Source organism: Cyprinodon variegatus, unplaced genomic scaffold, assembly GCF_000732505.1.
Source record: "Cyprinodon variegatus isolate N-32 unplaced genomic scaffold, C_variegatus-1.0 Scaffold780, whole genome shotgun sequence".
Taxonomy (NCBI): domain Eukaryota; kingdom Metazoa; phylum Chordata; class Actinopteri; order Cyprinodontiformes; family Cyprinodontidae; genus Cyprinodon; species Cyprinodon variegatus.
In genome coordinates this window covers 151,219-175,226 of record NW_015151233.1, presented here as the reverse complement: position 1 = coordinate 175,226, position 24,008 = coordinate 151,219, and the positions used below count along the sequence as shown (strand labels likewise).

Sequence of the window (24,008 nt, the reverse complement as noted above, 5' to 3'; positions counted from 1 at the left end):
AATAAACTGTAACCTAAATGTTTTTAAAACTAATTTTGATTTTACTCAAGCATCCTTTATCAACAAGAATGAATACAGTATAAGTTGCTTCAATAAAGGTTTGGTTAGTTGCTCTGATACAGTGGTTTGTCTTTTTTTATTTTGATATAATCTTTTGATAGAACTCTTTCAGAATATTGGCTGTCATTTGAGAAGTCTGCATTTTAAGGTTAATCCAGAGAATACCTATAGGCGAGGGCAATAATCAAAGCTTCAGTTCACATCCAGCAACTTTGCACAGCTACTGAAGAGAAGTAGAGCCGCAACCAACAGTCTGATCAACTTAATGTGAGAGAAACTCCTTGAACTGCATGATGCCAGTCCTAATCACATCAAATTCTGACTAGTTTCCATGGTGCCTCTTGTTAAGAAATGTTTGTCATGATCTCAGCACTGAAGGCTGACTTAATCACTCATTTTTTTCACCTGCCTAATTCTGCCCAGTATCTCATTACTGCTCACCTGAACCACCTGCTCCCGCCTCTATTTATGCTGCCTGCTACAAGGAACTGCAGCATCTGGGACACAAGATGTGGCGCCCGCCACATCTTGTTGGCAGCCACCGGTTAGATCCTACCTTGTTCTCTGGGCATGGACTGAACTGAACTGTTAAATCAGGTTAGTGACTCACGCGTTCATAATCATCCATCCTTCAGATTATCGGGGTCACTGACCTGTGTTTCTCTCCTGCACAGTTTCCTGTCACTGCTACTGCAGATCCACAGTCTGTTTATTTTAATAAATGCTTTTTGAAGTTATTCCACTGTCTGCCTTGCCTTGAATACTGGGTCCTCTGTTCTAAGCTGTTAAAATATTAGAATTTTTGAAATTATAGCCTTATTGAATAATATATGGTAATATCTTATGACTGTTTGGAAGAAATTAACAAAGATAAAACAGCGACAGGAAGATAAAAGTGAGGTTGAAAAAACTTTGGCTGAACAGATCTGGGCATAAAATAAAGCAGAAAAAGTTGAGACAAAACCTTTTAATCTCTTTGAAGGAGTTAGAGAAAATCCCAGGCATAGACTTACCATTAAAAAATGAAGTAGAAGGCATAAAAAAAAAGAGAATTTCTATTCCAAAATTGTTTAAAAAGGCAACAAAAAAGTTCCTAAAATATGAGTGCCAATAGTATGAATTTCTCTGAATATCTTTATGAATGTGTGGACTGCACTCTTCATTTACCGTCCTCTTTTGAAGGCTGTAGGATGCTTTTTAGAGAGTTCATACTTGGCTGTCAAAGATCCAATTGCCTCTGACACAAGTTTCTTCTGTCTGGAGTCCCTTTCACAAATACAGCACATTGTTATTTTCTGACACTTTTGATCCATAAACGATCGAATTAACAAAAGGTTCTTAAATGGTTTTGTGATCAAAGTATTGAATAAAGATTGAATCAGTCATTGATTTTTATAAAAACAATATGAAGCATGGAAATAAATTTCAAAGCTAAATAAAAACAGGGAGTGAAAGTAGGAGAGTTTAAAGGTCTTACTTCTTGTTTGAAAAATTTACAGGAATATCTTTTGAGCAGTCTGATTGAGTCTCATCCAGAGAATAGTCCAGGTCCGGCTTTCCTGATCTGAAAACATTACATTTCAAACACAATCAAACTCTAATGTCTACAAAATAAAACCTGTACAACAACAGCACTGATTCTAAAGTTTGGTAAACAAAGATTAATCCAAAATTACTGAAGAAAAGAAAGAAGAATTTTAACAAAACTCTGAATAAACAGTAGCCTGTTTTTGAACTAATTTTGATTTTACTCAAGCATCCTTCATCAACAACAATGGATACAGAATAAGGTAGTTTTAAAAAGCAACAAAAAAGTTCCTGAAAAACGAGAGCCAATAGTTTTTTTGTGTGTATTTCGCTGAATATCTTTACGTATTAATGTGGGAACTGAACTTTTAATTTACTGTGCTCCTATAAAAGCTAAATGATGCTCAAGAGATTGTTCAGACTTGGCTGTCAAAGATCCAATGGCCTTTGACACCAGTTACTTCTGTCTGAAATCCCTTTCACAAATACAGGACACTGTTTTTTTTTCGGACAGTTTTAATCCATAAACGGCCGAGTCAACATTAGATTCTTAAATATTTTTGTGTTGAAAATATTCAACAAAGATTGTATCAGTCATTGATTTTATAAAAAAAAAGCATATGAAGCATGAAATCAAATATCAAGGCCGAATAAAAGAATTGTGTGATTAAAGGTGCCGTAGGAGATCTTGGAAAAACAGTTCTAGCAAGCCATATGTTTGAACATACACCACCATGCCTCTCCCTTCAGAACATCCCTCGAAACCACGCCTTCAGAACATATGAATGTGCATGCTGTCTGTCGAGGTGTTCAAATGTTTCAGAGATCGAGAGCGAAACAAGCCGAGACCGGGTGCTCGTGACACGAGCTAAAAACAACATAATGCTACGTTCACACTTATAGCAGCAGAGGCAGAAAAAGCAGCTAGTTTACATGCAAAGTCAATGGTTGACGCTCATCATGGCATACCAAAAGATCCTGCAGCATGTCTAAAGCAGCAGGAGCAGCGCATCTGAGCAGCTGAAGCAGCGCGTTGCTGATATCAGAGTTGGTAGGGAGACAGACACAGTACTGCTGACGCAGAGAGCTATGATCACTCCTCTGATACAGATTATTAACGTCTAAATTAACTTAAAATGCCAAAATCTGCCGATAAAACATGTTCGCTCAGACCGCACGCTCTGAGCGCCTCAAACAGAAACAATATTTGAAGGCAGGATGTTAATCTGGATGAACTGACTGCACTGACGATGCTTTCAGGTGGACTTTGTCACTTCAAAATAGATTTAAACTACTTTTTACCAATTGATCACAGCAAATATAGCTGCCATTGTTACAGGCAAAGAAAGGATAGGGAAGCTCCGCCCAACACGCATCAGACCCACTTTTTCCACCGCGCAGCCAGAGGAGCAGAGGTGCTTCAGCAGCCCATCAGAACTAAACTTGTACACAAATCAAAAATGAAGCATTTTTGCTGCTCTTGCTACTTTATGTGTGGACGTAACATAACAGTGGCTAGCTTCTAGCCATGGCGTCCTGCTCGAGCATTGGGGGTCGATTGGTTAATGTGTAAGGGTGTGCGCACAGGGGGGAAGGACAAGCAGACCACGATTGACATGTCAGGAACCAATAGTATACAACACACCATGTTTTATGATTGGTGGGGGTTACTCATTGATTTCACACTTTAGCGGGGACCATTTATTTTAGTTTCACTTCCAGACCTTCTATTTCACTGCTTGCTATGCAGTTGTGGGGATATCTTCAACCCACATGGAAAAAAATGGGTCAGAAAAAATCTCCTACTGCACCTTTAAAGATCTTACTCACTTTTTGTTTGAAAAATTTACAGGAATATCTTTTGAGCAGTCTGATTGAGTCTCATCCAGGGAATAGACCAGGTCTGGCTTTCCTGATCTGAAAACATTACATAAAAAAAAAAAAAATCAAACTTTAATGTCTACAACATAAAACCTGTAAAACTTCAAAAGAGCACTGATTCCAATGTTTAGTTAACAAAGATTAATCAAAATTAATGATAGAATAAAAGATAAATTGTAATTAAAAAAACTGAATAAACTGTAACCTAAATGTTTTTAAAACTAATTTTGATTTTACTCAAGCATCCTTTATCAACAAGAATGAATACAGTATAAGTTGCTTCAATACAGTCATTTAAAATGGCCCTTCCCAGTCAAACCCACTTCCCTTCAACTCCCAGCAAAATCCCCTCCAAATTCCAGCCACTGGAGGGACCCCCTGTTGCATTTTTGTACTCTGACTCCATCCTTTCACTGAATTACAGGGTCTGACCAGAAGAGGATGCTTCACTTTAGATCTAAATGTCAACAAATCATGACAGAAAGAATATTTTAGTGCAAATATTGATGTTTAAAAATGAATTGTAGAGGACCAGCCAAGGGCCCATCAAGGAAAGTGAAGAAATTTAAAATGGCTACTGCTGTAGAGGGGAGGGCAGCAATCAAAGTTTCCGTTCACATCCAAAAACTTTGCACAGCTATTGAAGAGAAGTGGATTTACAATCAACAGTCTAAACAACTCAATGTGAAGCAAACTCCTTGAACTGCATGATGCCAGTCGTAGTCACACCACATAGTTTTGCTGGTGCCTCTAGTTAAGAAATATTAGTTTTTAAAATATTATTCTTAATGAATAATATATCTAATGCTTGTTTGGGAGGAATTAACACAGGTAAAACATTAGCAGCAGGCAGAGAAGTAGAAAGAACTTTGGGTGAAATGGTCTGGGCATAAAATAAAGCAGAAAAAGTTAAGAAAAAACCCTTTAATCTCTTTGAAGAAGGTAGAGAAAACCACATGCATACTGTAGACTGACCATTAAAAAATAAAGACAACAGACTTGCTTAGCAGAAGGCATAAAAAAAGAGGTCATTTCCATTTCAAACTTGTTTTAAAAACCAACAAAAAAGTTTTTAAAATATGAGTGATTAGTTGAGTGCCAATAGTTGTTTTTGCGTATTCTAAATATCTTTATGAATGTGTGGACTGCACTCTTCATTTACTGTGCTCCCTTGAAGGCTGCAGGATGCTTTTTAGAGAGTTCATACTTGGCTGTCAAAGATCCAATGGCCTCTGACACCAGTTTCTTCTGTCTGGAGTCCCTTTCACAAGTACAGCAAATTGTTATTTTCCCACAGTTTTAATCCATAAGTTATTGAGTCAACAAAAGGTTCTTAAATCTTTTCTGTGAGCAAAATATTCAACAAAGATTGTGTCAGTCATTGATTTTTATAAAAAAAAATAAATAAATAAACATATGAAGCATGAAATCAAATATCAAGGCCGAATAAAATAATTGTTTCAAACTAGGTGAGCTTAAAGGTCTTACTCACTTCTTGTTTGAAAAATTTACAGGAATATCTTTTGAGCAGTCTGATTGAGTCTCATCCAGAGAGTAGTCCAGGTCTGACTTTCCTGATCTGAAAATATCACATTTCAAAAACAATCAAACTTTGATGTCTACAGGATAAAACCTGTAAAACTTGAAAATAGCACTGATTCTAAGGTTTAGTGAACAAAGATGAATCCAAAATTATGAAAGAATAAGAGAAGAATTTTAACAAAAAAATGTAGAAACTGTAGCCTAAATGTTTTAGAACTAATTTTGGTTTTACTCAATCATCCTTCAACAACAATAATGAATACCGTATATGGTTGTTTTAAAAGCAACAAAAAAAGTTCCTAAACTATCAGTGCCAATAGTTTTTTTTGTGTATTTCTCTGAATGTGTGGACTGCACACCTAATTTACTGTGCTCCTATAAAAGCTAAAGGATGCTCAATAGACTTGGCCTTCAAATATCCACTGCCCTCTGACACTAGTTTCTTCATATGAAATCTCTTTAACTAAGGATAGAAATAGAAAATAGTATATAATATGTTAAGATACAAGGTCTGTTTCTAAATGCAAGATATGTTTGAAATCTATAACCCACAGAAATTCAGTGTCTACTTTTATCTAATTCAATCTACTTTTATCTCACCATTACTTGTAGTATAAGACTTGAGAACTAAAATAGCAAAGGAGGGAAATAGTGTACTAGATTTACAGGCATAACTCACATTTTGTTTGGAAAAGGAATATGCTTAGACCAGTGTGATTGAGTCTCATTGTCAAAGTCTGGTATCTCTGATCTGAAAACATAACAAAACAAACGTGTCAAGCTTGTACACAGCACATATCCTAAGACTCATCAAACAAGATTAATCTAAGATTATTTAGAAAAATAACAAAACAAAACAAAAATATCTCACGATTCTACGAAAGCCAAAACATGTAACTAAGGTTTTTGATTTAATGAGCAATTGCTACAACCTTTAAAATGTTGACATGTAAAGAAATTTGGAATAATATATCAGCTATACTTCTTATAATTTTGCTTCTGAAAAATTATAACAGACAAATACCATATCATAAAATAGAAATATTGTGAAGTTATCAAAATGGTATACTCAGAATGCTTTTTTAAAAGCATATGTATTCTATTTGCTTCTATATTCCATTCCATTTATGTTATGAATTTAGGTTTTCTAGTGAAGAAATGAAATATAAAATGTTTATAAGGAAAAGTGCTAGGCTGGTTTAAATGTTATTTATCTGACAGATTTTAGTTTGTGCACATTATTCATAAATCCTCCAGGGTTACCGGTAGGAATACCGCAGCGATCAGTGCTGGAAACAATTCTCTTTAATATATATATATATATATATATGCTCCCAATGGGTATAATTATTAGGTAGCATGGGATTAATTTCCATTGTTATGCTGATGATTCTCAGCTATGTTTTCCTATAAAGTGCCTTAACATGATGTGTTGTGAATGGGCACTATATAAATAAACTGAATTTAAAATGTTAGCAATCTGTGTGCTAATCTAAGCTAACCCCCAGCTGTTTTCCTTAGACATTTGTACTGTATGTGTTTCTAATGAATGACCAATGACAAAAATACCAGCTCTACAAATGCCACAGCATTAGAACCTTGTACAAACAAAAGAAGTAACNTACAGCAAATTGTTATTTTCCCACAGTTTTAATCCATAAGTTATTGAGTCAACAAAAGGTTCTTAAATCTTTTCTGTGAGCAAAATATTCAACAAAGATTGTGTCAGTCATTGATTTTTATAAAAAAAAATAAATAAATAAACATATGAAGCATGAAATCAAATATCAAGGCCGAATAAAATAATTGCTTCAAACTAGGTGAGCTTAAAGGTCTTACTCACTTCTTGTTTGAAAAATTTACAGGAATATCTTTTGAGCAGTCTGATTGAGTCTCATCCAGAGAGTAGTCCAGGTCTGACTTTCCTGATCTGAAAATATCACATTTCAAAAACAATCAAACTTTGATGTCTACAGGATAAAACCTGTAAAACTTGAAAATAGCACTGATTCTAAGGTTTAGTGAACAAAGATGAATCCAAAATTATGAAAGAATAAGAGAAGAATTTTAACAAAAAAATGTAGAAACTGTAGCCTAAATGTTTTAGAACTAATTTTGGTTTTACTCAATCATCCTTCAACAACAATAATGAATACCGTATATGGTTGTTTTAAAAGCAACAAAAAAAGTTCCTAAACTATCAGTGCCAATAGTTTTTTTTGTGTATTTCTCTGAATGTGTGGACTGCACACCTAATTTACTGTGCTCCTATAAAAGCTAAAGGATGCTCAATAGACTTGGCCTTCAAATATCCACTGCCCTCTGACACTAGTTTCTTCATATGAAATCTCTTTAACTAAGGATAGAAATAGAAAATAGTATATAATATGTTAAGATACAAGGTCTGTTTCTAAATGCAAGATATGTTTGAAATCTATAACCCACAGAAATTCAGTGTCTACTTTTATCTAATTCAATCTACTTTTATCTCACCATTACTTGTAGTATAAGACTTGAGAACTAAAATAGCAAAGGAGGGAAATAGTGTACTAGATTTACAGGCATAACTCACATTTTGTTTGGAAAAGGAATATGCTTAGACCAGTGTGATTGAGTCTCATTGTCAAAGTCTGGTATCTCTGATCTGAAAACATAACAAAACAAACGTGTCAAGCTTGTACACAGCACATATCCTAAGACTTATCAAACAAGATTAATCTAAGATTATTTAGAAAAATAACAAAACAAAACAAAAATATCTCACGATTCTACGAAAGCCAAAACATGTAACTAAGGTTTTTGATTTAATGAGCAATTGCTACAACCTTTAAAATGTTGACATGTAAAGAAATTTGGAATAATATATCAGCTATACTTCTTATAATTTTGCTTCTGAAAAATTATAACAGACAAATACCATATCATAAAATAGAAATATTGTGAAGTTATCAAAATGGTATACTCAGAATGCTTTTTTAAAAGCATATGTATTCTATTTGCTTCTATATTCCATTCCATTTATGTTATGAATTTAGGTTTTCTAGTGAAGAAATGAAATATAAAATGTTTATAAGGAAAAGTGCTAGGCTGGTTTAAATGTTATTTATCTGACAGATTTTAGTTTGTGCACATTATTCATAAATCCTCCAGGGTTACCGGTAGGAATACCGCAGCGATCAGTGCTGGAAACAATTCTCTTTAATATATATATATATATATATATGCTCCCAATGGGTATAATTATTAGGTAGCATGGGATTAATTTCCATTGTTATGCTGATGATTCTCAGCTATGTTTTCCTATAAAGTGCCTTAACATGATGTGTTGTGAATGGGCACTATATAAATAAACTGAATTTAAAATGTTAGCAATCTGTGTGCTAATCTAAGCTAACCCCCAGCTGTTTTCCTTAGACATTTGTACTGTATGTGTTTCTAATGAATGACCAATGACAAAAATACCAGCTCTACAAATGCCACAGCATTAGAACCTTGTACAAACAAAAGAAGTAACACAAAACTACATTCAAGAAAAGAGCCAATCAATTATCGAAAGAAAGGAAAATCAAAAACCTAAAAAATAAGATGTATATTATTGATATGATCTTACCGTTTACCCTTCAAAGGGAGTTCAGTGGAGCGCTGAGCCCTTTCACTCAAACATTCACAGGATTTTGATGTTCTCAGCCTGAAAATTTGTTTTAGTTTGTTTAGTTTAATAGCTTTAAGGAAAAAATAATAATAAAAAATAATAAAGCTTGCAACAAACTTCTTATTCTCATTGCTTTATAGTAGATTGTGTTTGCTTTTCGGAAACTTTGGCATTTCATTTTATTAGTACTGGGATTTGAAAGGTGGAAGTCCCTCTTACTTTTTATCTTTCTCCTTAAAGCCTGCAGACTTTCCTGTGTGCTCTTTGTCAAGGAATGTAGCCACAAGATTCCTCACAGTCCCCCTGTTAAGAGTCAGTGAAATCATGTTTGACTACCATTTATATACACAAACACGATACCTTAAGCAGGTTATTCACAGCTTTTTATGTTTCTGACTTAAGTTGAACGTTTGAGTTAAATGAAACCTCTGATTGTATTGTACTGATGTGGAGGGAAAAATAAGCTTGTCAAAGTACTGTTGAGGTAAAAGTCACTCAGTCAGGTATATCAAAGTATCTACGATGAGAGAAAAAACTGATACAGAGAGCATCTGGGCATACATGTGAGCTCTTGTCAACGGATTCAGTATAACTTTTATACCCAAGGACAGAAGAATTTCAAAAGTATTTTCCGGATAGGCTGTGAGAACCGACCTTTTGTCAGCTGTACTAAAACATTTGTTGGAATGAACAGAAAGCCAGAAATCTAAACAAACAACCAAAAGCTAAATTTTAATAGCATCACTCTCTGTATAAACAAGGCAAAAGTAAAAAAAGTTTCACTCTTACTTTTCAATGTCCTCCATGTTCAGTGAACGCTATGGTGAGAGTTACTGCCTTCCACCTTTTGACGGAACAACCGCTGAGCCATTAAAGTTAATGCTGGTTTACAATCATAGGGTCAACTATAACTTGAAAAGAAAAAAAATCAGGGGGGAAAAAAATTAAGCTGAAACATTTAAATCTGCATCAAAATCTTAGATACTCTTCCTTTGTACCGTAATAATTAATACCTTGACTGATGTATTCAATACTACAGAGTTGTAGGGTATTGGGCTAGATTGATTTAAAATATTGAAAACATTTTGTCTTTAGGATGGTGGTACTTTGTAGTCTAAAGTGCTTTCTTCCCTCTGTGAAAACCCCTGACCAGTGCCAAACCCTCTTTTTAAACTAGATATGGGTCGAATCTTAATCTTTTATATCTATGCTGTGGCTGTCTTTCTTTTTCCACTACAGTATAAGGCCCCTAGTCCCCCAAAGAAAAGAGTCAGGTAACAATTAACAATAGAGCATCTAATGTATTCCATATTTTAGTAGGAACAAAACCAATGTAATTGTAAAATCTATACAACATATTTTTTCAGATACCTTCATGTTAGTTGCTTGCTGATTTCTTCAAGAATAAACATTTAAAGGAAGAAGATTCCATTTAAAAGCCTTTTTGACCTGGAAAGTAAAAAAAAATAAAAATTATAACCAATCTATAACTTTAGATGTTCACTAAAATTGGGGAAAACACAAAGTGACAACTTTAAAATTATGTAGTACTTGTATTCATGTCTTAATCAATCAAGTTGTCATTTTCTCACTGAACACAGTGTTTGCTACAAGAGAATATTTATAATCATCACAAATCTACACATCACTGAAAAAAGTTGCTTGAAATTATAACCTAAATATTTATAAATACTCACAGAATAATGTTTACAGTTAAACAATCTTTTTTTTTTTTTTACAGGAAAGAACTATAATAAACGCCACTCGGGCATTTTGACAGATTAATGCTACTATTGACAATTGGAATTTGGGATGTCTGCTTTTTTCTTTTTTTTTTGCCTACAGAGTACACGTATATACATGGAGAAATTTCTCACGTAACTATCAAAAAATATATGATATAAATAATAACTTACCAACAGCAAATGTTCCTGGAGATGACTACATTTTAGTGAATGGACTGACAGCTGGAAAGGTGACTGAACAAGGAAGAAGGGTGAGGACTTTGGACATCCCTTAGAGTCTTACAGGAGTGTTAAATATGAGTTTGTGCTTTGCTGAGATAAGAATTGAGCACTTGTAGGATATTACATAAGATATGCATCTGATTTCCTGGTTCATAGCAGTGATTTATATCACTATGATTTAAATATTACTGCTGTAACTGAGTATAATCTCTGTTTTATTGCTGTATTACTTGTATATCTTAGATATAACAGCATTTAGTTACCTGCTGGGAAGCTTTTGGCAACATGTACATTAGGTACTTGCCTCTGTTTTTACCCGTCATATTAAATGTTCCCAAGTTGGCCTTGGTTGACTGTGGAGCAAAGGTTATTACAAGCAGCACTCCTTCACCTTTCTGAACCTGAAAGATTTATTATCTGAAGTTAGTTGCTGCAAACCCCAGTCTAAAAATAACCGGGAATCTTTCCTCCAGCACCCTTTATCCATTTTAAATGCTACAATTGTACATTTATGATTTATCCCACGATAGATTATGTCAAAATGTTTTGCAGTAATCTCAGTCAAGAGTTTATCTTATTCAGAAATGTGTGTGTTTATTAAATACTGATTAAGGTAAAGTATGCAATCTTTATGTGTTAGTTTTTTCCTCCTTGAGAACTAGTGGGAGTGCACACTGAGATGCTACCACATTGTAAATAAAACCTGACTGCCTACACGAATGAGTGGTTGAAGCCGTCAAGGCCAAGACTGATGTCTCCAAACCTTTATTTATGTTGATATCATGACCTCCTCCAAAAAAAGTAGATTTAATACTTTTCCTCCTTAAAGGTTGTAAGTTCTGAAAAAGAAAGACGACTTTCATATGATATAAACAGAGTGAGTTGCAATGACATACTTAGGTGCAAGTGCTCAAGTGGAAAAAAGCTGAAAAGTAGCATCGGGATGTTAGCTACGAGTTGGCTACCTTGGTGACATTACATTTTTTTTTATACAGGTACGGCCTAAATGTCATGTAAACAGTTTTTTAACAGTACTCATAAACTGTTTAATGTAAAGTATATTAGAATATATAAGAAAACATGTTCATTTAAACCTGTCCTCTGAGAAGCCAAGGTTTTTTTAACTCGTAAAAAAGAAGAAATTATGTTTTCTCAAGCTTTTTGCGTTATATACGTTATAATGCTGCCTTTGGCCCGTTCTTATGGCTTTCAAGGGTTTTCTATAGTGCTGCCTTTATCTTTACCTTTTATACCCCCCATGGTCATGGACAATACACGCACCTTAGTTTAGTTTTGTCTATAATTTAATGTTTCGTTTAGCAATATTTATTGATGTTACTTCTTCAATAACTCAGTTCAGTATATATGTATATATATATATAGTTCTTTATCCTGTATATAGCTAGCTCTTAGTCATAGAAAACATATTTATTGTGCAGGAACAAGGTCTTAGCTCTGTTACACTGGTAGCCAAGTAATCGACATTTCGTTGTCAAGATTCCCCTCGTGTTTTTTTGTGCAATGACAATAAAGGAAGTCTAAGTCTCTAAGTCTAAGTTATCTCTGTGGAAAGATAGGAGACCCATTGGGGAGGGAGGGGGGAAAAATTTACATTTCACACTTTATCCTTGACAGGATACAATTTGAGACACCAAAAAAACCTCAGCACAAGAAAAGCACATGTAACCCGATACAAAAATTTCAAACATCGGAGGCTGGAGCCACATGAAAGTCAATATGACATTAGAGACATTAGTTGTGTGTTGTGTGTTAAATTTGTCCATGAACTCTGTCCACAAGCCATTGTCCTTAATAAGATGTAGGTTTATCAACCGGCACTACTATTTTGGCACATCCACAGATATTCGGGTGTAGGGGAGGGGGAAGCAGTTCTTCTGTGCCCTTCCACCATAACATCCAGTGGAGATTTTGATCCAAAATAACAATTATTGTTTTGAGAACAGACTGCACAGGAATTTTCCATCAGTTTGGGTCTTGTCTTGAGTCTTTTTTGATGTTTTCTTAAAGCTGGCACTACGACGCGAATCCCATATTCCAATTTTGTCGGGCTTTTCCACCTTGAACCGAGCGTGGACATCCAAGATATTATCCCATCTCATCTCAGCCAACCTTTTTTCACTTGCACGCAGCATACAGCTCATCTCCCGGTCCTGCTCATTCACAGCCTTTGTGAGCACATCAACCACTGCCGGCAGCCTGATCAATGCCCAAATTGCCTTCAACATCCTCTGTAATTGTAGATACATCAGGTATCCTCCACATCCAAACAGGAGAAATCTGAGTATCATAAATCTAAAAATCCATACATCTTCGATATCCTCCAATGACAACAATGTAAAAAGCGCCATCCTCCAAGCCTTCCATGAGTCCATGCTGTATCCCATGAATTATGTCCGGGCAGGACAGGACGGGTCCCCTTTTACCTAGGGTGACCATATTTTCATTTGGGAAAATTGGGAAAACCAGGACATAGAGATGTCTGTGGCATGCACTCGCTTAACGTAGGCCTACGTAATCCTACAATAACATTATATTTAAGACTAAATTTATTAAAAATGCTTTTCAGTAAAAGTCAACAGCAATAACTCCAATAACAAACGATAATTTTATTCAAAATGTACTTATTGAAAATGCTTAAGAAATAAATAATGTCTCATCATCGGGATTTGCTCCGTGATCAGAGGAAATGTTACTTGGCCCCGAACAGTGGTGAAAATTGAAAGTTTAGTTTAATATAATACAACTCTGTGAATAGTTCCGTCTGAAATGAATGAAAATAGTTGTTTTAATGGTTATAGAGTCAGATATGTGGCGGTAATGTTTGATTTATCTAAAGGTTTTTATCTGTTACTGTGTAAATGGGTTTGGCTGTAATTTAAGGACAGATTCTAATATATCTGCAGGGTGGGGACTATAAATCTGATAGGAGTTTAATTTTTTTATTGTTGTTCTGCACAATATGCTTAACTAAGTATTTTTTGTTGTTGAATATTAGAGATTTTGCAGATATATTTTGTAGATACATTGTTTAGATTTACTTATATATTTCTAACCCTTTTATGGAATCCCTTTATTGTCCCACAATGGGCAGATTTACAGCAGAAAGATTATTGAAAATGGTCACACAAATGTGGACCTTAGAAAAATGTATAAGAATAACATAATAGGGAAGAGTTAAAATATAAAAAATAAAATTCTGTAAATTGTTTTAACAATGTAAAACTGGAGAATTAATAACCAATATGCAGCTATGGACATTTTTACAGTAAGTTGAAAATAGCAGCAACATCAGAGATGTGCAGAATGACAGCAGCAGGTTATTTAACTGACTAAGGTTTCTATCATTACATTTGATTTTATTTGTTCCTGCTCCCGGTGGTTGGAACCTTTATTCCACTCTGGATTCTTGTGAGTGTAGTCTTTGTTCACTTTAACTTTTAAAAAAATAAATAAATAAACAAACCGTTTTGAAAACCTCAGTATTCATTCTTTTCCTGCTTTGTGTGTCAACTTACACGGTTGCTAAGCAACAGGGCATACGGCGGTAAATCCGCCGAAGGGTGGACCTGTTCGAATTTACAGCCAAAACTCTTCCGGCCTCCTTATTGTCAAGGACTTCAAAGGATCCAGTCTAGGTAGACCGCGTCCTTGGAGGATGCGTCCTAGGTTTTCGAACAGAGCCTCTGATTAAGAGCAGGGCTGCCCGCACTGACGCGGCTCAGGGATTACGTCACACGCAGCGTCGAAAAAATCAGGACATTTCCTCACTTTCTAAAAAAAACCCGGGACGCCCGGGACAGGACGTGAAATACGGATATGTCCCGGGAAATACGGACGTTTGGTCACCCTACTTTTACCTGTCTTCCAGTTGAGAAAATTCGATCAATTTCATTGAGAGACCAGCTGACCAGATCCATTATTTGCATTCGGGTAATATGAAGAGAGGGCTCAGAAAAGACAAAACACAGCAAAGCAGGGACAGATCAGGGAGTTGCAGAGCAGCAAGAAAATGTGACCACCTCCTTCGAGAGTCAGAACAGAAAAAAAAAATTACAATTATCATCCTATCAAAATAATAACAGCTTATTTAAAACAAAAAAACTGTTTCTATGTACACATTAATAAAAATAGGTTTAGGATTGTGAAAATATATTCCTATTAGGTGCGTGTAATGACAAAACAAGTATTTCTTATGTGGCTGCTTCAGGCTGCTCATGAGAATGCTCAAGATTTACAGATGTCTTTTAATGTTTGTAATTTTATCTGAATATAAAAATCTAACTCAACTTTTTTAATATTGATACAGATTTTAATACAGGCTGATGGAGGCTACCCAATGCACTGCAGCTGTCCAGGATGAAGTATAAACAACTGGAGGCCATTTGATTTTACATTTTTCGTCATTTAAAAAAAGATAGATAGATAGATAGATAGATAGATAGATAGATAGATAGATAGATAGATAGATAGATAGATAGATAGATAGATAGATAGATAGAAAATGCAATGTTGCTCAACTGTCAGTGGGAGAGGGAGGGGGTTGGGGGTTGAAGAAATGGGCTGCTGGTGGATCATCTGTTTACATGATGATGGAGGGAGACTGATAGTTTAATGATAATTTAATGTGAATATCCTGCTAAATATCTACTAGTGTTTGGCTAATGTTAACTACAGTGTTTTCCTGTAGTCTAGTGTGGTTGGTAAATGTTAACTCTCAGCCCTGTGAGCTTCAGGCTAAGTTGCCTGGCCTCTGTGTTATTTGCAGACACACAATATGCTCAATAAATGCTGCATTAATCCTAGTTTATTTTTTGAAAACACAATAATATAAAATTAAAAAACTTGCAGTCATGTTTCGTTTCAGAAAGGACCTAGCTGGGTGGCATCATTAAGTGATCCCCCTCCGACATTGAGGGAGAACTGCTAGTTGTATCCAGCAGATGGGTTATTTGTTACTATTTGTTATCTTATTTGAACTATTTAGTTAGAGGGGGGGAAACTGGGTCACTGTATTGGACGCCTTTCTCCTTCTCTCCTCTTTCTCCTTCCTTTCCATTCCTTTTTGAAACCCAGGCTTTGGGGCGCTGCATTTTTCAGCTGGGGACGTTTTTTTTCCACACTGCTGCTTATTTACAAATGTTATTGTTCATTTGTTTCTTTAGTTATCACTATCTGAAATTACTTCAGGTGGCATTTAAGCCCTGAACAGAGGACCAAACAATTTACTGCAATTTAAGGGGGGGGTCAATATATTCACTTTTTGTTTCACTGTTTACTGCTGAAAAATAAGGGAGAACATGAATATTATTTATTTTCCTGATGGATTTTTCTTTTTATATTTAAAAAAATATGTATAAAACTAATCTTTTCTTCTTCTATTGACCCCCCTCAAACAAGGGCCCCTAGAATCGTCATCCTAGCTTTTCACCCAATATGGCGCCCCTTATAATAAGTCCAGAACTTATGTCCAACCGCCGTCCGGATCTGGACCCACCTGCTGGCTAATCTGGACCCAACCTCATTTAAACATTTATAAATTACCGCATGTTGTGTCTAACTTTACTTGCGCCACTTCTCCTGCTAATATGGTAAAGCCCTCTGGAGCGTCCAGGACCATGCTACACATGATACAAATTAGCCAATGAGCTGTGTCAGTCTGGGTTGCTGCAGCTATCTACTTTTAGACACAGCAGGCAGATCTGTGGCAAGCCGGGCGATGGGAAAGTGAAAGAAGACGATGAGAAAAAGGAAGCAGAGAAAGTGTGGATGCTGGAAGAACCGCAGTGAACTGGTGACAGAAAAGTGAAATTGTGTGCTCAAAGATAACTTTGCACATTTTAAGTATGTTTGGCTCAACCTGCTGCTGTGAAGCAGGATTTTCCACCATAAACATAATCAAAAATGAATATCGATTGAGGCTCATAAATGAGCACCTTGATATGTGTGATATGTGCTTGAGAATGGTTTTGTCACAATTCAAACCCAGTTTTAAAAGCCTAAAGAGCAGTGTAAAGCCAACTTCTCTCATTAAGCCATAAAAAAGAAAACAGAAAAAACAAATGGTCAGTTTAGGCGTTTTACAAAATATGTGAATCAGGAAATTGTCTATATACCAAACTGAACAATTCTTGTTCTCTACTTTGAAAAAACACTTTATATTTTAAAAATTTAAAATTTTCTTTTTTTTCTTTTTTACATTTTTTATTTAAGAATTAAATGTATAACATGGATGCATAAAAACCTCATTTTATTTCAGAATTAAAAATGTATTTAAAGTAACAGATTATAATTAAAAATGACCTTTACTGGTTGATGATTTTCTTTATTCGGACCCCGCTGATTTTTAATTGGTTACCCCTAATTTATGTATAACACATGGCAGCGTAATGCCCATGAAATGTCCCAAGGCAGTGTCCTGAGAGGGGCAGCAATGCGCCCGGAGGCGCCTGGCCTGTATAAAAAGCACAAAAACATTGCTGTCACAGTAAAAACCTAGCTACTCTTTCCCACCCGCCCACCAAAAAATAATAAAAGATTTGTAAAAGAAAAAAGAAGGAAGGTTTGCAGTCACCGCAGATTTAGCATTCATGTCTGCTAGGAAGTTTATTGGTTCTGGCCATAGGAGTGAACGCAAGGAGGATCCTTCACACTCACATTACAACCTGAACTGAGTCAAATTGATGAGATCTTGCTCATGTTGGAGGACAGCTAGTATGGATTTCCATCTCAGACTTGCTGGATCCTCCATCTCTTGTGGAATGTTTGTGTCCTCCTGTGAGCCCCCTTTTAATTCCAAAATTGCTTCCAATAGGCCATCCTACAGTAGCTTTAAGTTAGGTGGGTGTCAGCCTAGTGGTTAGGGTATAGTGCTTGGAACCCTGAGGTTCTCAGTTCAAGCCCCACTATCACCAGATCTCATGACCCAGATCAGGAGCAAATCACAGGGGTCACTCTCTGTAGGAGGAAGCTGAAGGATGAGGAAATAAACCCAGCCACAACCCCTGACATATTTGGCGTCAGGGTTACTTAGTTTCTTGGAAATCTTTGTAGGCTTTAATATAGGAAGCATGGGGCAGCAATTGTAGATACAGCAAAACAAAGACATAAAGCATTTTTCATGAGTAGACATAGTATATCCAAAACCCTATTTCAACTTTACAAAAAAGCCACTGTTATTCCTCCCAAATATGAAAAGTAGCACTTTAAACACTGCTGAAGTCCAGTTAATGTTTATAAAATACATAAAAGACTATTAAGTGTTTCTTTTGGCAACCGTTGTGCATACAATGATTAAAATAACATGTTCTTTGCAGTAGAAATCTGCTCAAGGCTAAATTGAAACATCTCTTCTGCTTTAAAAAAAAATACACAATCCTCACTTTCTTAAAGTAGTTGTATGTAGTCCTAATGTAGTTTTTAAGTGAATATGGCACTGACATAAGCAAGAGCATTTATTTATGACTTTGTATCTGGTTAATCAAAAAGTTGCTTTCAGTCTGTAATATAGTAATTCACATATTTCGGAAAAGAAAATCAGCAGAATTTGATAGGAAATAGGGAAATGTTAAAAAATACAGTCCAATTGAGCTGTGATCAATGAGGAAAAACATCTAAAAACATTTATCAAATATAAAAAAAATAAACAATCACATAATAGTTAAAGATACATATTCAACATACATCATACTTCTTAAATCAAATCAGTGCTGGTGCATGCTGCAGAGAAAAGCTACTTCTCACAGATCCAGTTCTGTTCAACACTGCAGTTCTCGTCGTTCCAGTCACCACTTCCTGTTGCACGGTGCCAGAACTCCACGCAGTCCTGGTCCCTCCCTTGATGGCTATTGGGCTGCCCTTTAGCCCAGAATCTAAGAAATACAAAGACATATCAACAAAAGGAACAAAATCTCAAGAAAATATTGTATATTTTTGGATTAAAAAGTTAAGCTTCTTACGTTAAAGTCAGTGGTGTTCCATCCACCCACTTCCAATGCCCTTCCACTCCTCCATCAGTAAGACCGATCCACACTTCTTTGTCACTGCTGTACAAAGTGTTGAGGAAATTCTAGGGAGACGAAGGAAAATCAGCTGAATTATCACTTGAGTAATTCCCATAACAGTTGTGGATATTTGGGAAGTATGAGGCCACTGTTTGTTTCAATTCACTTTTATAATCTGTCTTGGCTAAGAGTTTTATCAGGAATTACTTAAAACAAATCATATAATTTTTCACAATTGAATTCAAAGGGCTGCATCCAAAAACAAGTGATAATGTTTGTCTCTTTAACTTATTTATCAAGGCTTTAACAATAAAAAGAAAACTGTAAAACTTACATGCAGTATATAAGCTGCAACGCACAAGTTTCACAAGTTGACAAAATCAAGATACCTTAACTGGTTCACCTACATTGCATTTTTAAAAGTTGCCTGGACAGCTTAAGTCAGACTTTAACACCTCAATCTCGAAGCTAAGTTTGTTTAGATGTTTCAAAAGGAATATTTTAATTGCCTCTTTTACACTTTCATAGTACATTGAATGAGCAAACCATTTCTTCTCTGCTGTTCACGATTGCTAGGTCTGCTCCTTTGTTCAGGCAGTCCTCTCTGCTTTTTGTCCAGGTTTTTTTTATTGTAGAAGGGAAGTAGCAGCTATACTGGAACTTCTTCCAGCCAGCAGTGCAGTTCTTCTCTGTGATCGAAACAAAGAACAAAGTTGAACATGTTTGTTAGTCTATCTAATCTGAAAATACACCAACTAAAAAGATGTTAAGAGTATTCCATGGTGAAATGGAATTAAAATATTTGGAGATGTCATTACAAAGCACAAAAATATTCCAAAAAATAAAGTAAAAGGATTTATTGATTGTTTGTCCCACCTTCAATCGTTGCATTGAGTTTGTTGACAGTCCCCAGCAGTATTTCTCGTTCAGCCGTAAGGTTGTCAGCTTTCGCTTTAAGCAGGTCTCTCTCTGTGGTAACGTTCTTAAGGCTCTTCTCAAGTTCGCTTTTCTCCCTCATCACCGATTCATATGAACTCTGCAAGTCGTTTTCTCCCTTCTTTAGTAGGCTGTATAGGTCTTGTAATTTTCTTAACTCAGTTGTCAGGTTTTGGTTGCTGCTTGAGAGATTGTCTTTCTCACTTATAGAGAAGTTGTATCTGTCGTGTAGCTCCTCTACCTTCTTGATCACATCATTGTAACTGAGCTGGAGCTGATCCCTTGATCTGGTAACATTGTTGAATTTGTTCTGTAGATTGTTCCTCTCAGTAATTACGGTGTCATAATTGGCCTGTAGCTCTTTTCTGCTTTTGACAACTGCATCATATTTTGTCTGTAGGCTGATTTGGGCTGCATTCAAGTCATTTCTCTGTTGCTCTACCTGGGCAATACTGTCTTTTAGCTTTCCTAGCTCTTTATTTAAACTACTGCTGGTAGCCTCTGCCTGACTTTGCTTAGCCTTAAGTTCATCTCTCTCATTTGACAGAACTCTGTTATCGGCCTGTAGTTGGTATACTCTTTTTGATAAGGAATCAACTCTGTCTTTGGTCTGCTTGCAACCCTCTTCAACATTCTTTTTCGCTTGTTGTGCGATCTTTAGGTTTGCTTGTAGCTTCTCATTGACTTCATTGAGACCTTTAAATTTGTTCTGATTGTCTTGTTTAATATTTTCATCTGCTCGAAGAATTAAAAAAAAACATAAAAGGAACACAAATCAGTCCATTTTTTTTATATCAAACAGTGTGAAATCTTGACAAATGTATATAAAGTGTAACTCACAGTGAACACTCTGACCTATGATCCAAACCAACAGAAATACGCAGACCAGTCCAAGGCCAATAGTAACTAATTTAAAGCTGTTGTTTCTCAAGGCATACACTGAAAGATAGCAAGCAAAGCAGAAGCAGAAACATGGATTTAATGAAGTGATCTGAGGAAGTTGTGGCATTACTGGGTTGTGTTGCAAAATCATATAAAAACATTATACAGTCAGTCAGTTGGGAGGAAAACATATTTTTGATGTTCTCAAATCATTAAAACAAGAAAAATGTATGTTTCTTTAACCTATTTGTCAGACGTGTTAAAGGCAATCATTTTGATTTACCAACATATTTCTTCTAATTGGAGGTACTATAAAAGTTAGGAGTTCAGAGTCCTATTCTGGCCCATTGATAATCTTCAGAAAAAGCTAAAGACAGGTCATGGTAAAAAGGTTTTTCTCATACTTATAATAATCTTTTAACAATAAAAGTGTGAAAAGCTTTTGAATTCAGTTCCCTTTAAACGATGCTTCACATAATGACCCTGGTCAAACATCTATTTTTGTCCTTCAGAGCAGTGATTCCAACCTGGGGTACGCATACCCCTAGTGGTCCGTGAATGCATCACAAGGGGTACATTAAAGTGTTTTATGTCTTAGGTAGTAAAATAAAATAGGACTTTTTGTGAGGACCCAATTGAAAGAACATCAAACAACTTTCACTAACCAAAAAGTATATTTTTATTTGAGTTCACCTTCAGCTCTGATCAAAACCAAGCAGGGGTAAAGACGTGATGTGGAAAACAGCCTGGTATCAGCGGTTTTTCCCACTGATCTCATCAAAGCAGCTCAGGTGTCTTGATGAAAACAAAGTAAAACTATTGAAGTCAGTCTACTATAATTTCTGTTCTGAATTTGTTTTTAAATTCATCAAGTTTAAATGTGATTATAAGGGAGTTACTCAGACGAGCTCCAGTTTTATAAATACTGTTTTAAAATATGATTTTATTTTGGATTTATTTCGATTCCTTCCTAACTGCCAGGCATCTTGTGTTAATATTTTTTTATTTGAGATAGGTATAATAAAATGGCTAAGAATAGAATTGCTTAAATTAAAAGATTAAGTAAAAAAGTTTTTATTTTATAATCAGTTATTGTATGTTTCACTTTTGGACAATCATCAGTATTTCTGACTGAAAGGGGCTACACAAGCACACAAGCAGGACACACTGCTTTAGACCAACTTTTCCTTTGAAAGGAAATTACAAATTGAAACTTAAACAGAAACAATTCAAACTTTCAACTACAGTATGTAAAAACTTGTAGATATTCTTTTAAAAGTTACTGCAAATGTGCATTGGAGCTTTTAATTGCTCCTCCATCTGCCTCTGAGAACTATTCAGCAAGTTATTTGTTAATTAGATGATTAATACAAGGGAAGTGAAGAGAGTCATTTATTATTATTTATTAATAGTATTAGTATTATTATTTATTATTATGACATGTAAGATAAAAGCAGGAACATCAGATCCTGTGTGTCGGTATCTTTTCATGAGCAAAGGCTTGAATCAAAATTATGGTTGTTTCTGTACCTGAATGGAGGAGCTTCTTTCTTCCATCAGAAAAATTTGTGTAGGGTGTTTCACTATTGGTCATTTCCATATCAGTTATCTTGGAGGCTCGGTACTCAAAGCTCATCTTTTTCGGGATGAATTATCCAAGGACCTAACAGAGAAAATGAAAAATTGTTAGATTTTGTTGGAGAAGAAAAGCATTCAGCAGTGTGGCCAAAAAAAAATCAAGGTGCTTTATGTAATTTCAACCTGAAAAAGTCTATAGTGGATTATCATTACCTTTAACATAAAAAGTATGAAAGTGAAGTTAAGTTACATGGTATGATCAGTAGAGCAATTTCATCCATTCAGAATTTAATTGATGATACAAAAAAAAAAACGTACCTCTTTAGGGAGAAAAGCTAAAGTCAAAGAACTGCTCCAAAAAAGCTGGTTTTAGGCGGAGAGGCATGAAGTCAAATCTACTTTCTGCAGCTACCAGCTGAATATTCTGTGAGCACTTACGCAAAACCTTGATACACGGTCAGAAGGAGGAGCAAAGATGTGTCTCCTTTATCAAAAACTGGGGAATTATGAGTCAGGATTTTAATGCTTTAAAGTCGTCCTGTCATAAAATAATGTTTGTTGTTTAACACATATTTAGGATACAGCTTATAACCAAAACTGTTGCACAAGGATAATAAATTAAAATATAAAATGTGTTACTTTGCTGAATATGTGCTGCTTACTTTCAATAAACTGTTTTTACCCATATTGTTTTTTTTCCTTATCTTTTTAAAATGTATTAAAAAATATAATATAATATAATATAATAATCAGAATTTAGGTAGCCCTTATTGCTCTGGTTAAAACTGTAAGGTCAACATTTGAAGTTTTTAATTGCCTGCATTATGATTAGGTTCATACAGGCTAAAAGGCTAAGTCAATCACACTATTATTTCCACTCATCTGGGGTTCTTCATGTTTATTTATTTTTTGTTTATGTATGTTTTTGCCTTGATATTATTCCTCAACCAGTGAAGATTAAAAAAACAAAGATTGGATCAAAACAAGTCTTCATCATCTGGTTTGTCTTATTTAGAATTTTTCCATAACCTGCAAATTAAATGGATTAGGAAGTTAACCTATTACCCTATATTTCTCTGACATATTTAGCTAGATTTTGTAGTAATATGTTTTTTTGAGCAAACTAGGCTCTGACTTAAGTTTCATCTACAGCAACATGAAACTAGTTTCTTTTGCAATAATCATTTCAAAACATTTTAAAATATTTTCTTCTTCCCACAAGCTTATTGCGAAACCCGTACTCTACTAAATATAACTGCTGATTCAGGAATATTTTTGCTGACCAGAAAATCAGTTTTTATGTGTCGGTTTGCAAAAAGACTGCCTTCCTGTCTTTCACAGATTTGATATTGCATAACCTCAACTACCGCTAAACTTGTTTCTACTCTTATTTCACAATATGAATCCTTAAGGTTGTTTTTCTTTCTTTTAAGCATTTCTGTTAGATTAGAAAACATGTTATAATGCCACTAAAAGAAACCTGATCTTTCTATTCTTTACTTTTTAACCCTTTTTCATCACATTTAACTACAGTTAGTTGCAAAAGTATTCGGCCCCCTTGAACGTTTCAATCTTTTGTGGCATTTTAGGCAGGGCCGTTTCAAGGAATTTGGGGGCCCTAAGCAAAATTCACTTAAAGTGTGATGCACCTCATGGCATATTCCGATAATGGTGTCATTATATATATAGTAGAGGGTGACAAGACCGATTGTATGTGTGTGGCAGGCATCTATGCACTACAGAGCATCGTTAATAATGGCACAGAATAAACTCTATGCATCTATAAAAAGGCAATTTCTGTTGATATTTTTTAAAGTCGTAGGGAAGCGGCTGTTCCAACGGTTGCATTTCCGAATTCTCCCGATGGTGCCCAACTTTACATGAATAAAGTGAATGTGATTGGTCAATTATCAAGGGGACAAGATTGTTGTGGCGGAACGTTCGCAAGCAAGTTTGGTTATG

General features: G+C 35.3%; 1 protein-coding gene across 1 annotated transcript; it reads right to left on the bottom strand.

Moving 5' to 3' along the window:
• Positions 1 to 17,297: 17,297 nt before the first annotated feature.
• On the bottom strand, positions 17,298 to 22,495 carry LOC107098468 (C-type lectin domain family 4 member M-like). Its single transcript, XM_015396181.1, has 7 exons — positions 22,365 to 22,495; positions 21,999 to 22,131; positions 20,427 to 20,525; positions 19,527 to 20,321; positions 19,197 to 19,339; positions 18,606 to 18,715; positions 17,298 to 18,518 (listed from the first exon to the last, which is right to left on the bottom strand). Exons 2-7 carry the CDS (start codon positions 22,102 to 22,104, stop codon positions 18,380 to 18,382), a joined length of 1,392 nt encoding a protein of 463 aa, XP_015251667.1. The 5' UTR covers positions 22,105 to 22,131; positions 22,365 to 22,495; the 3' UTR covers positions 17,298 to 18,379.
• Between the last annotated feature and the right edge of the window lie 1,513 nt (positions 22,496 to 24,008).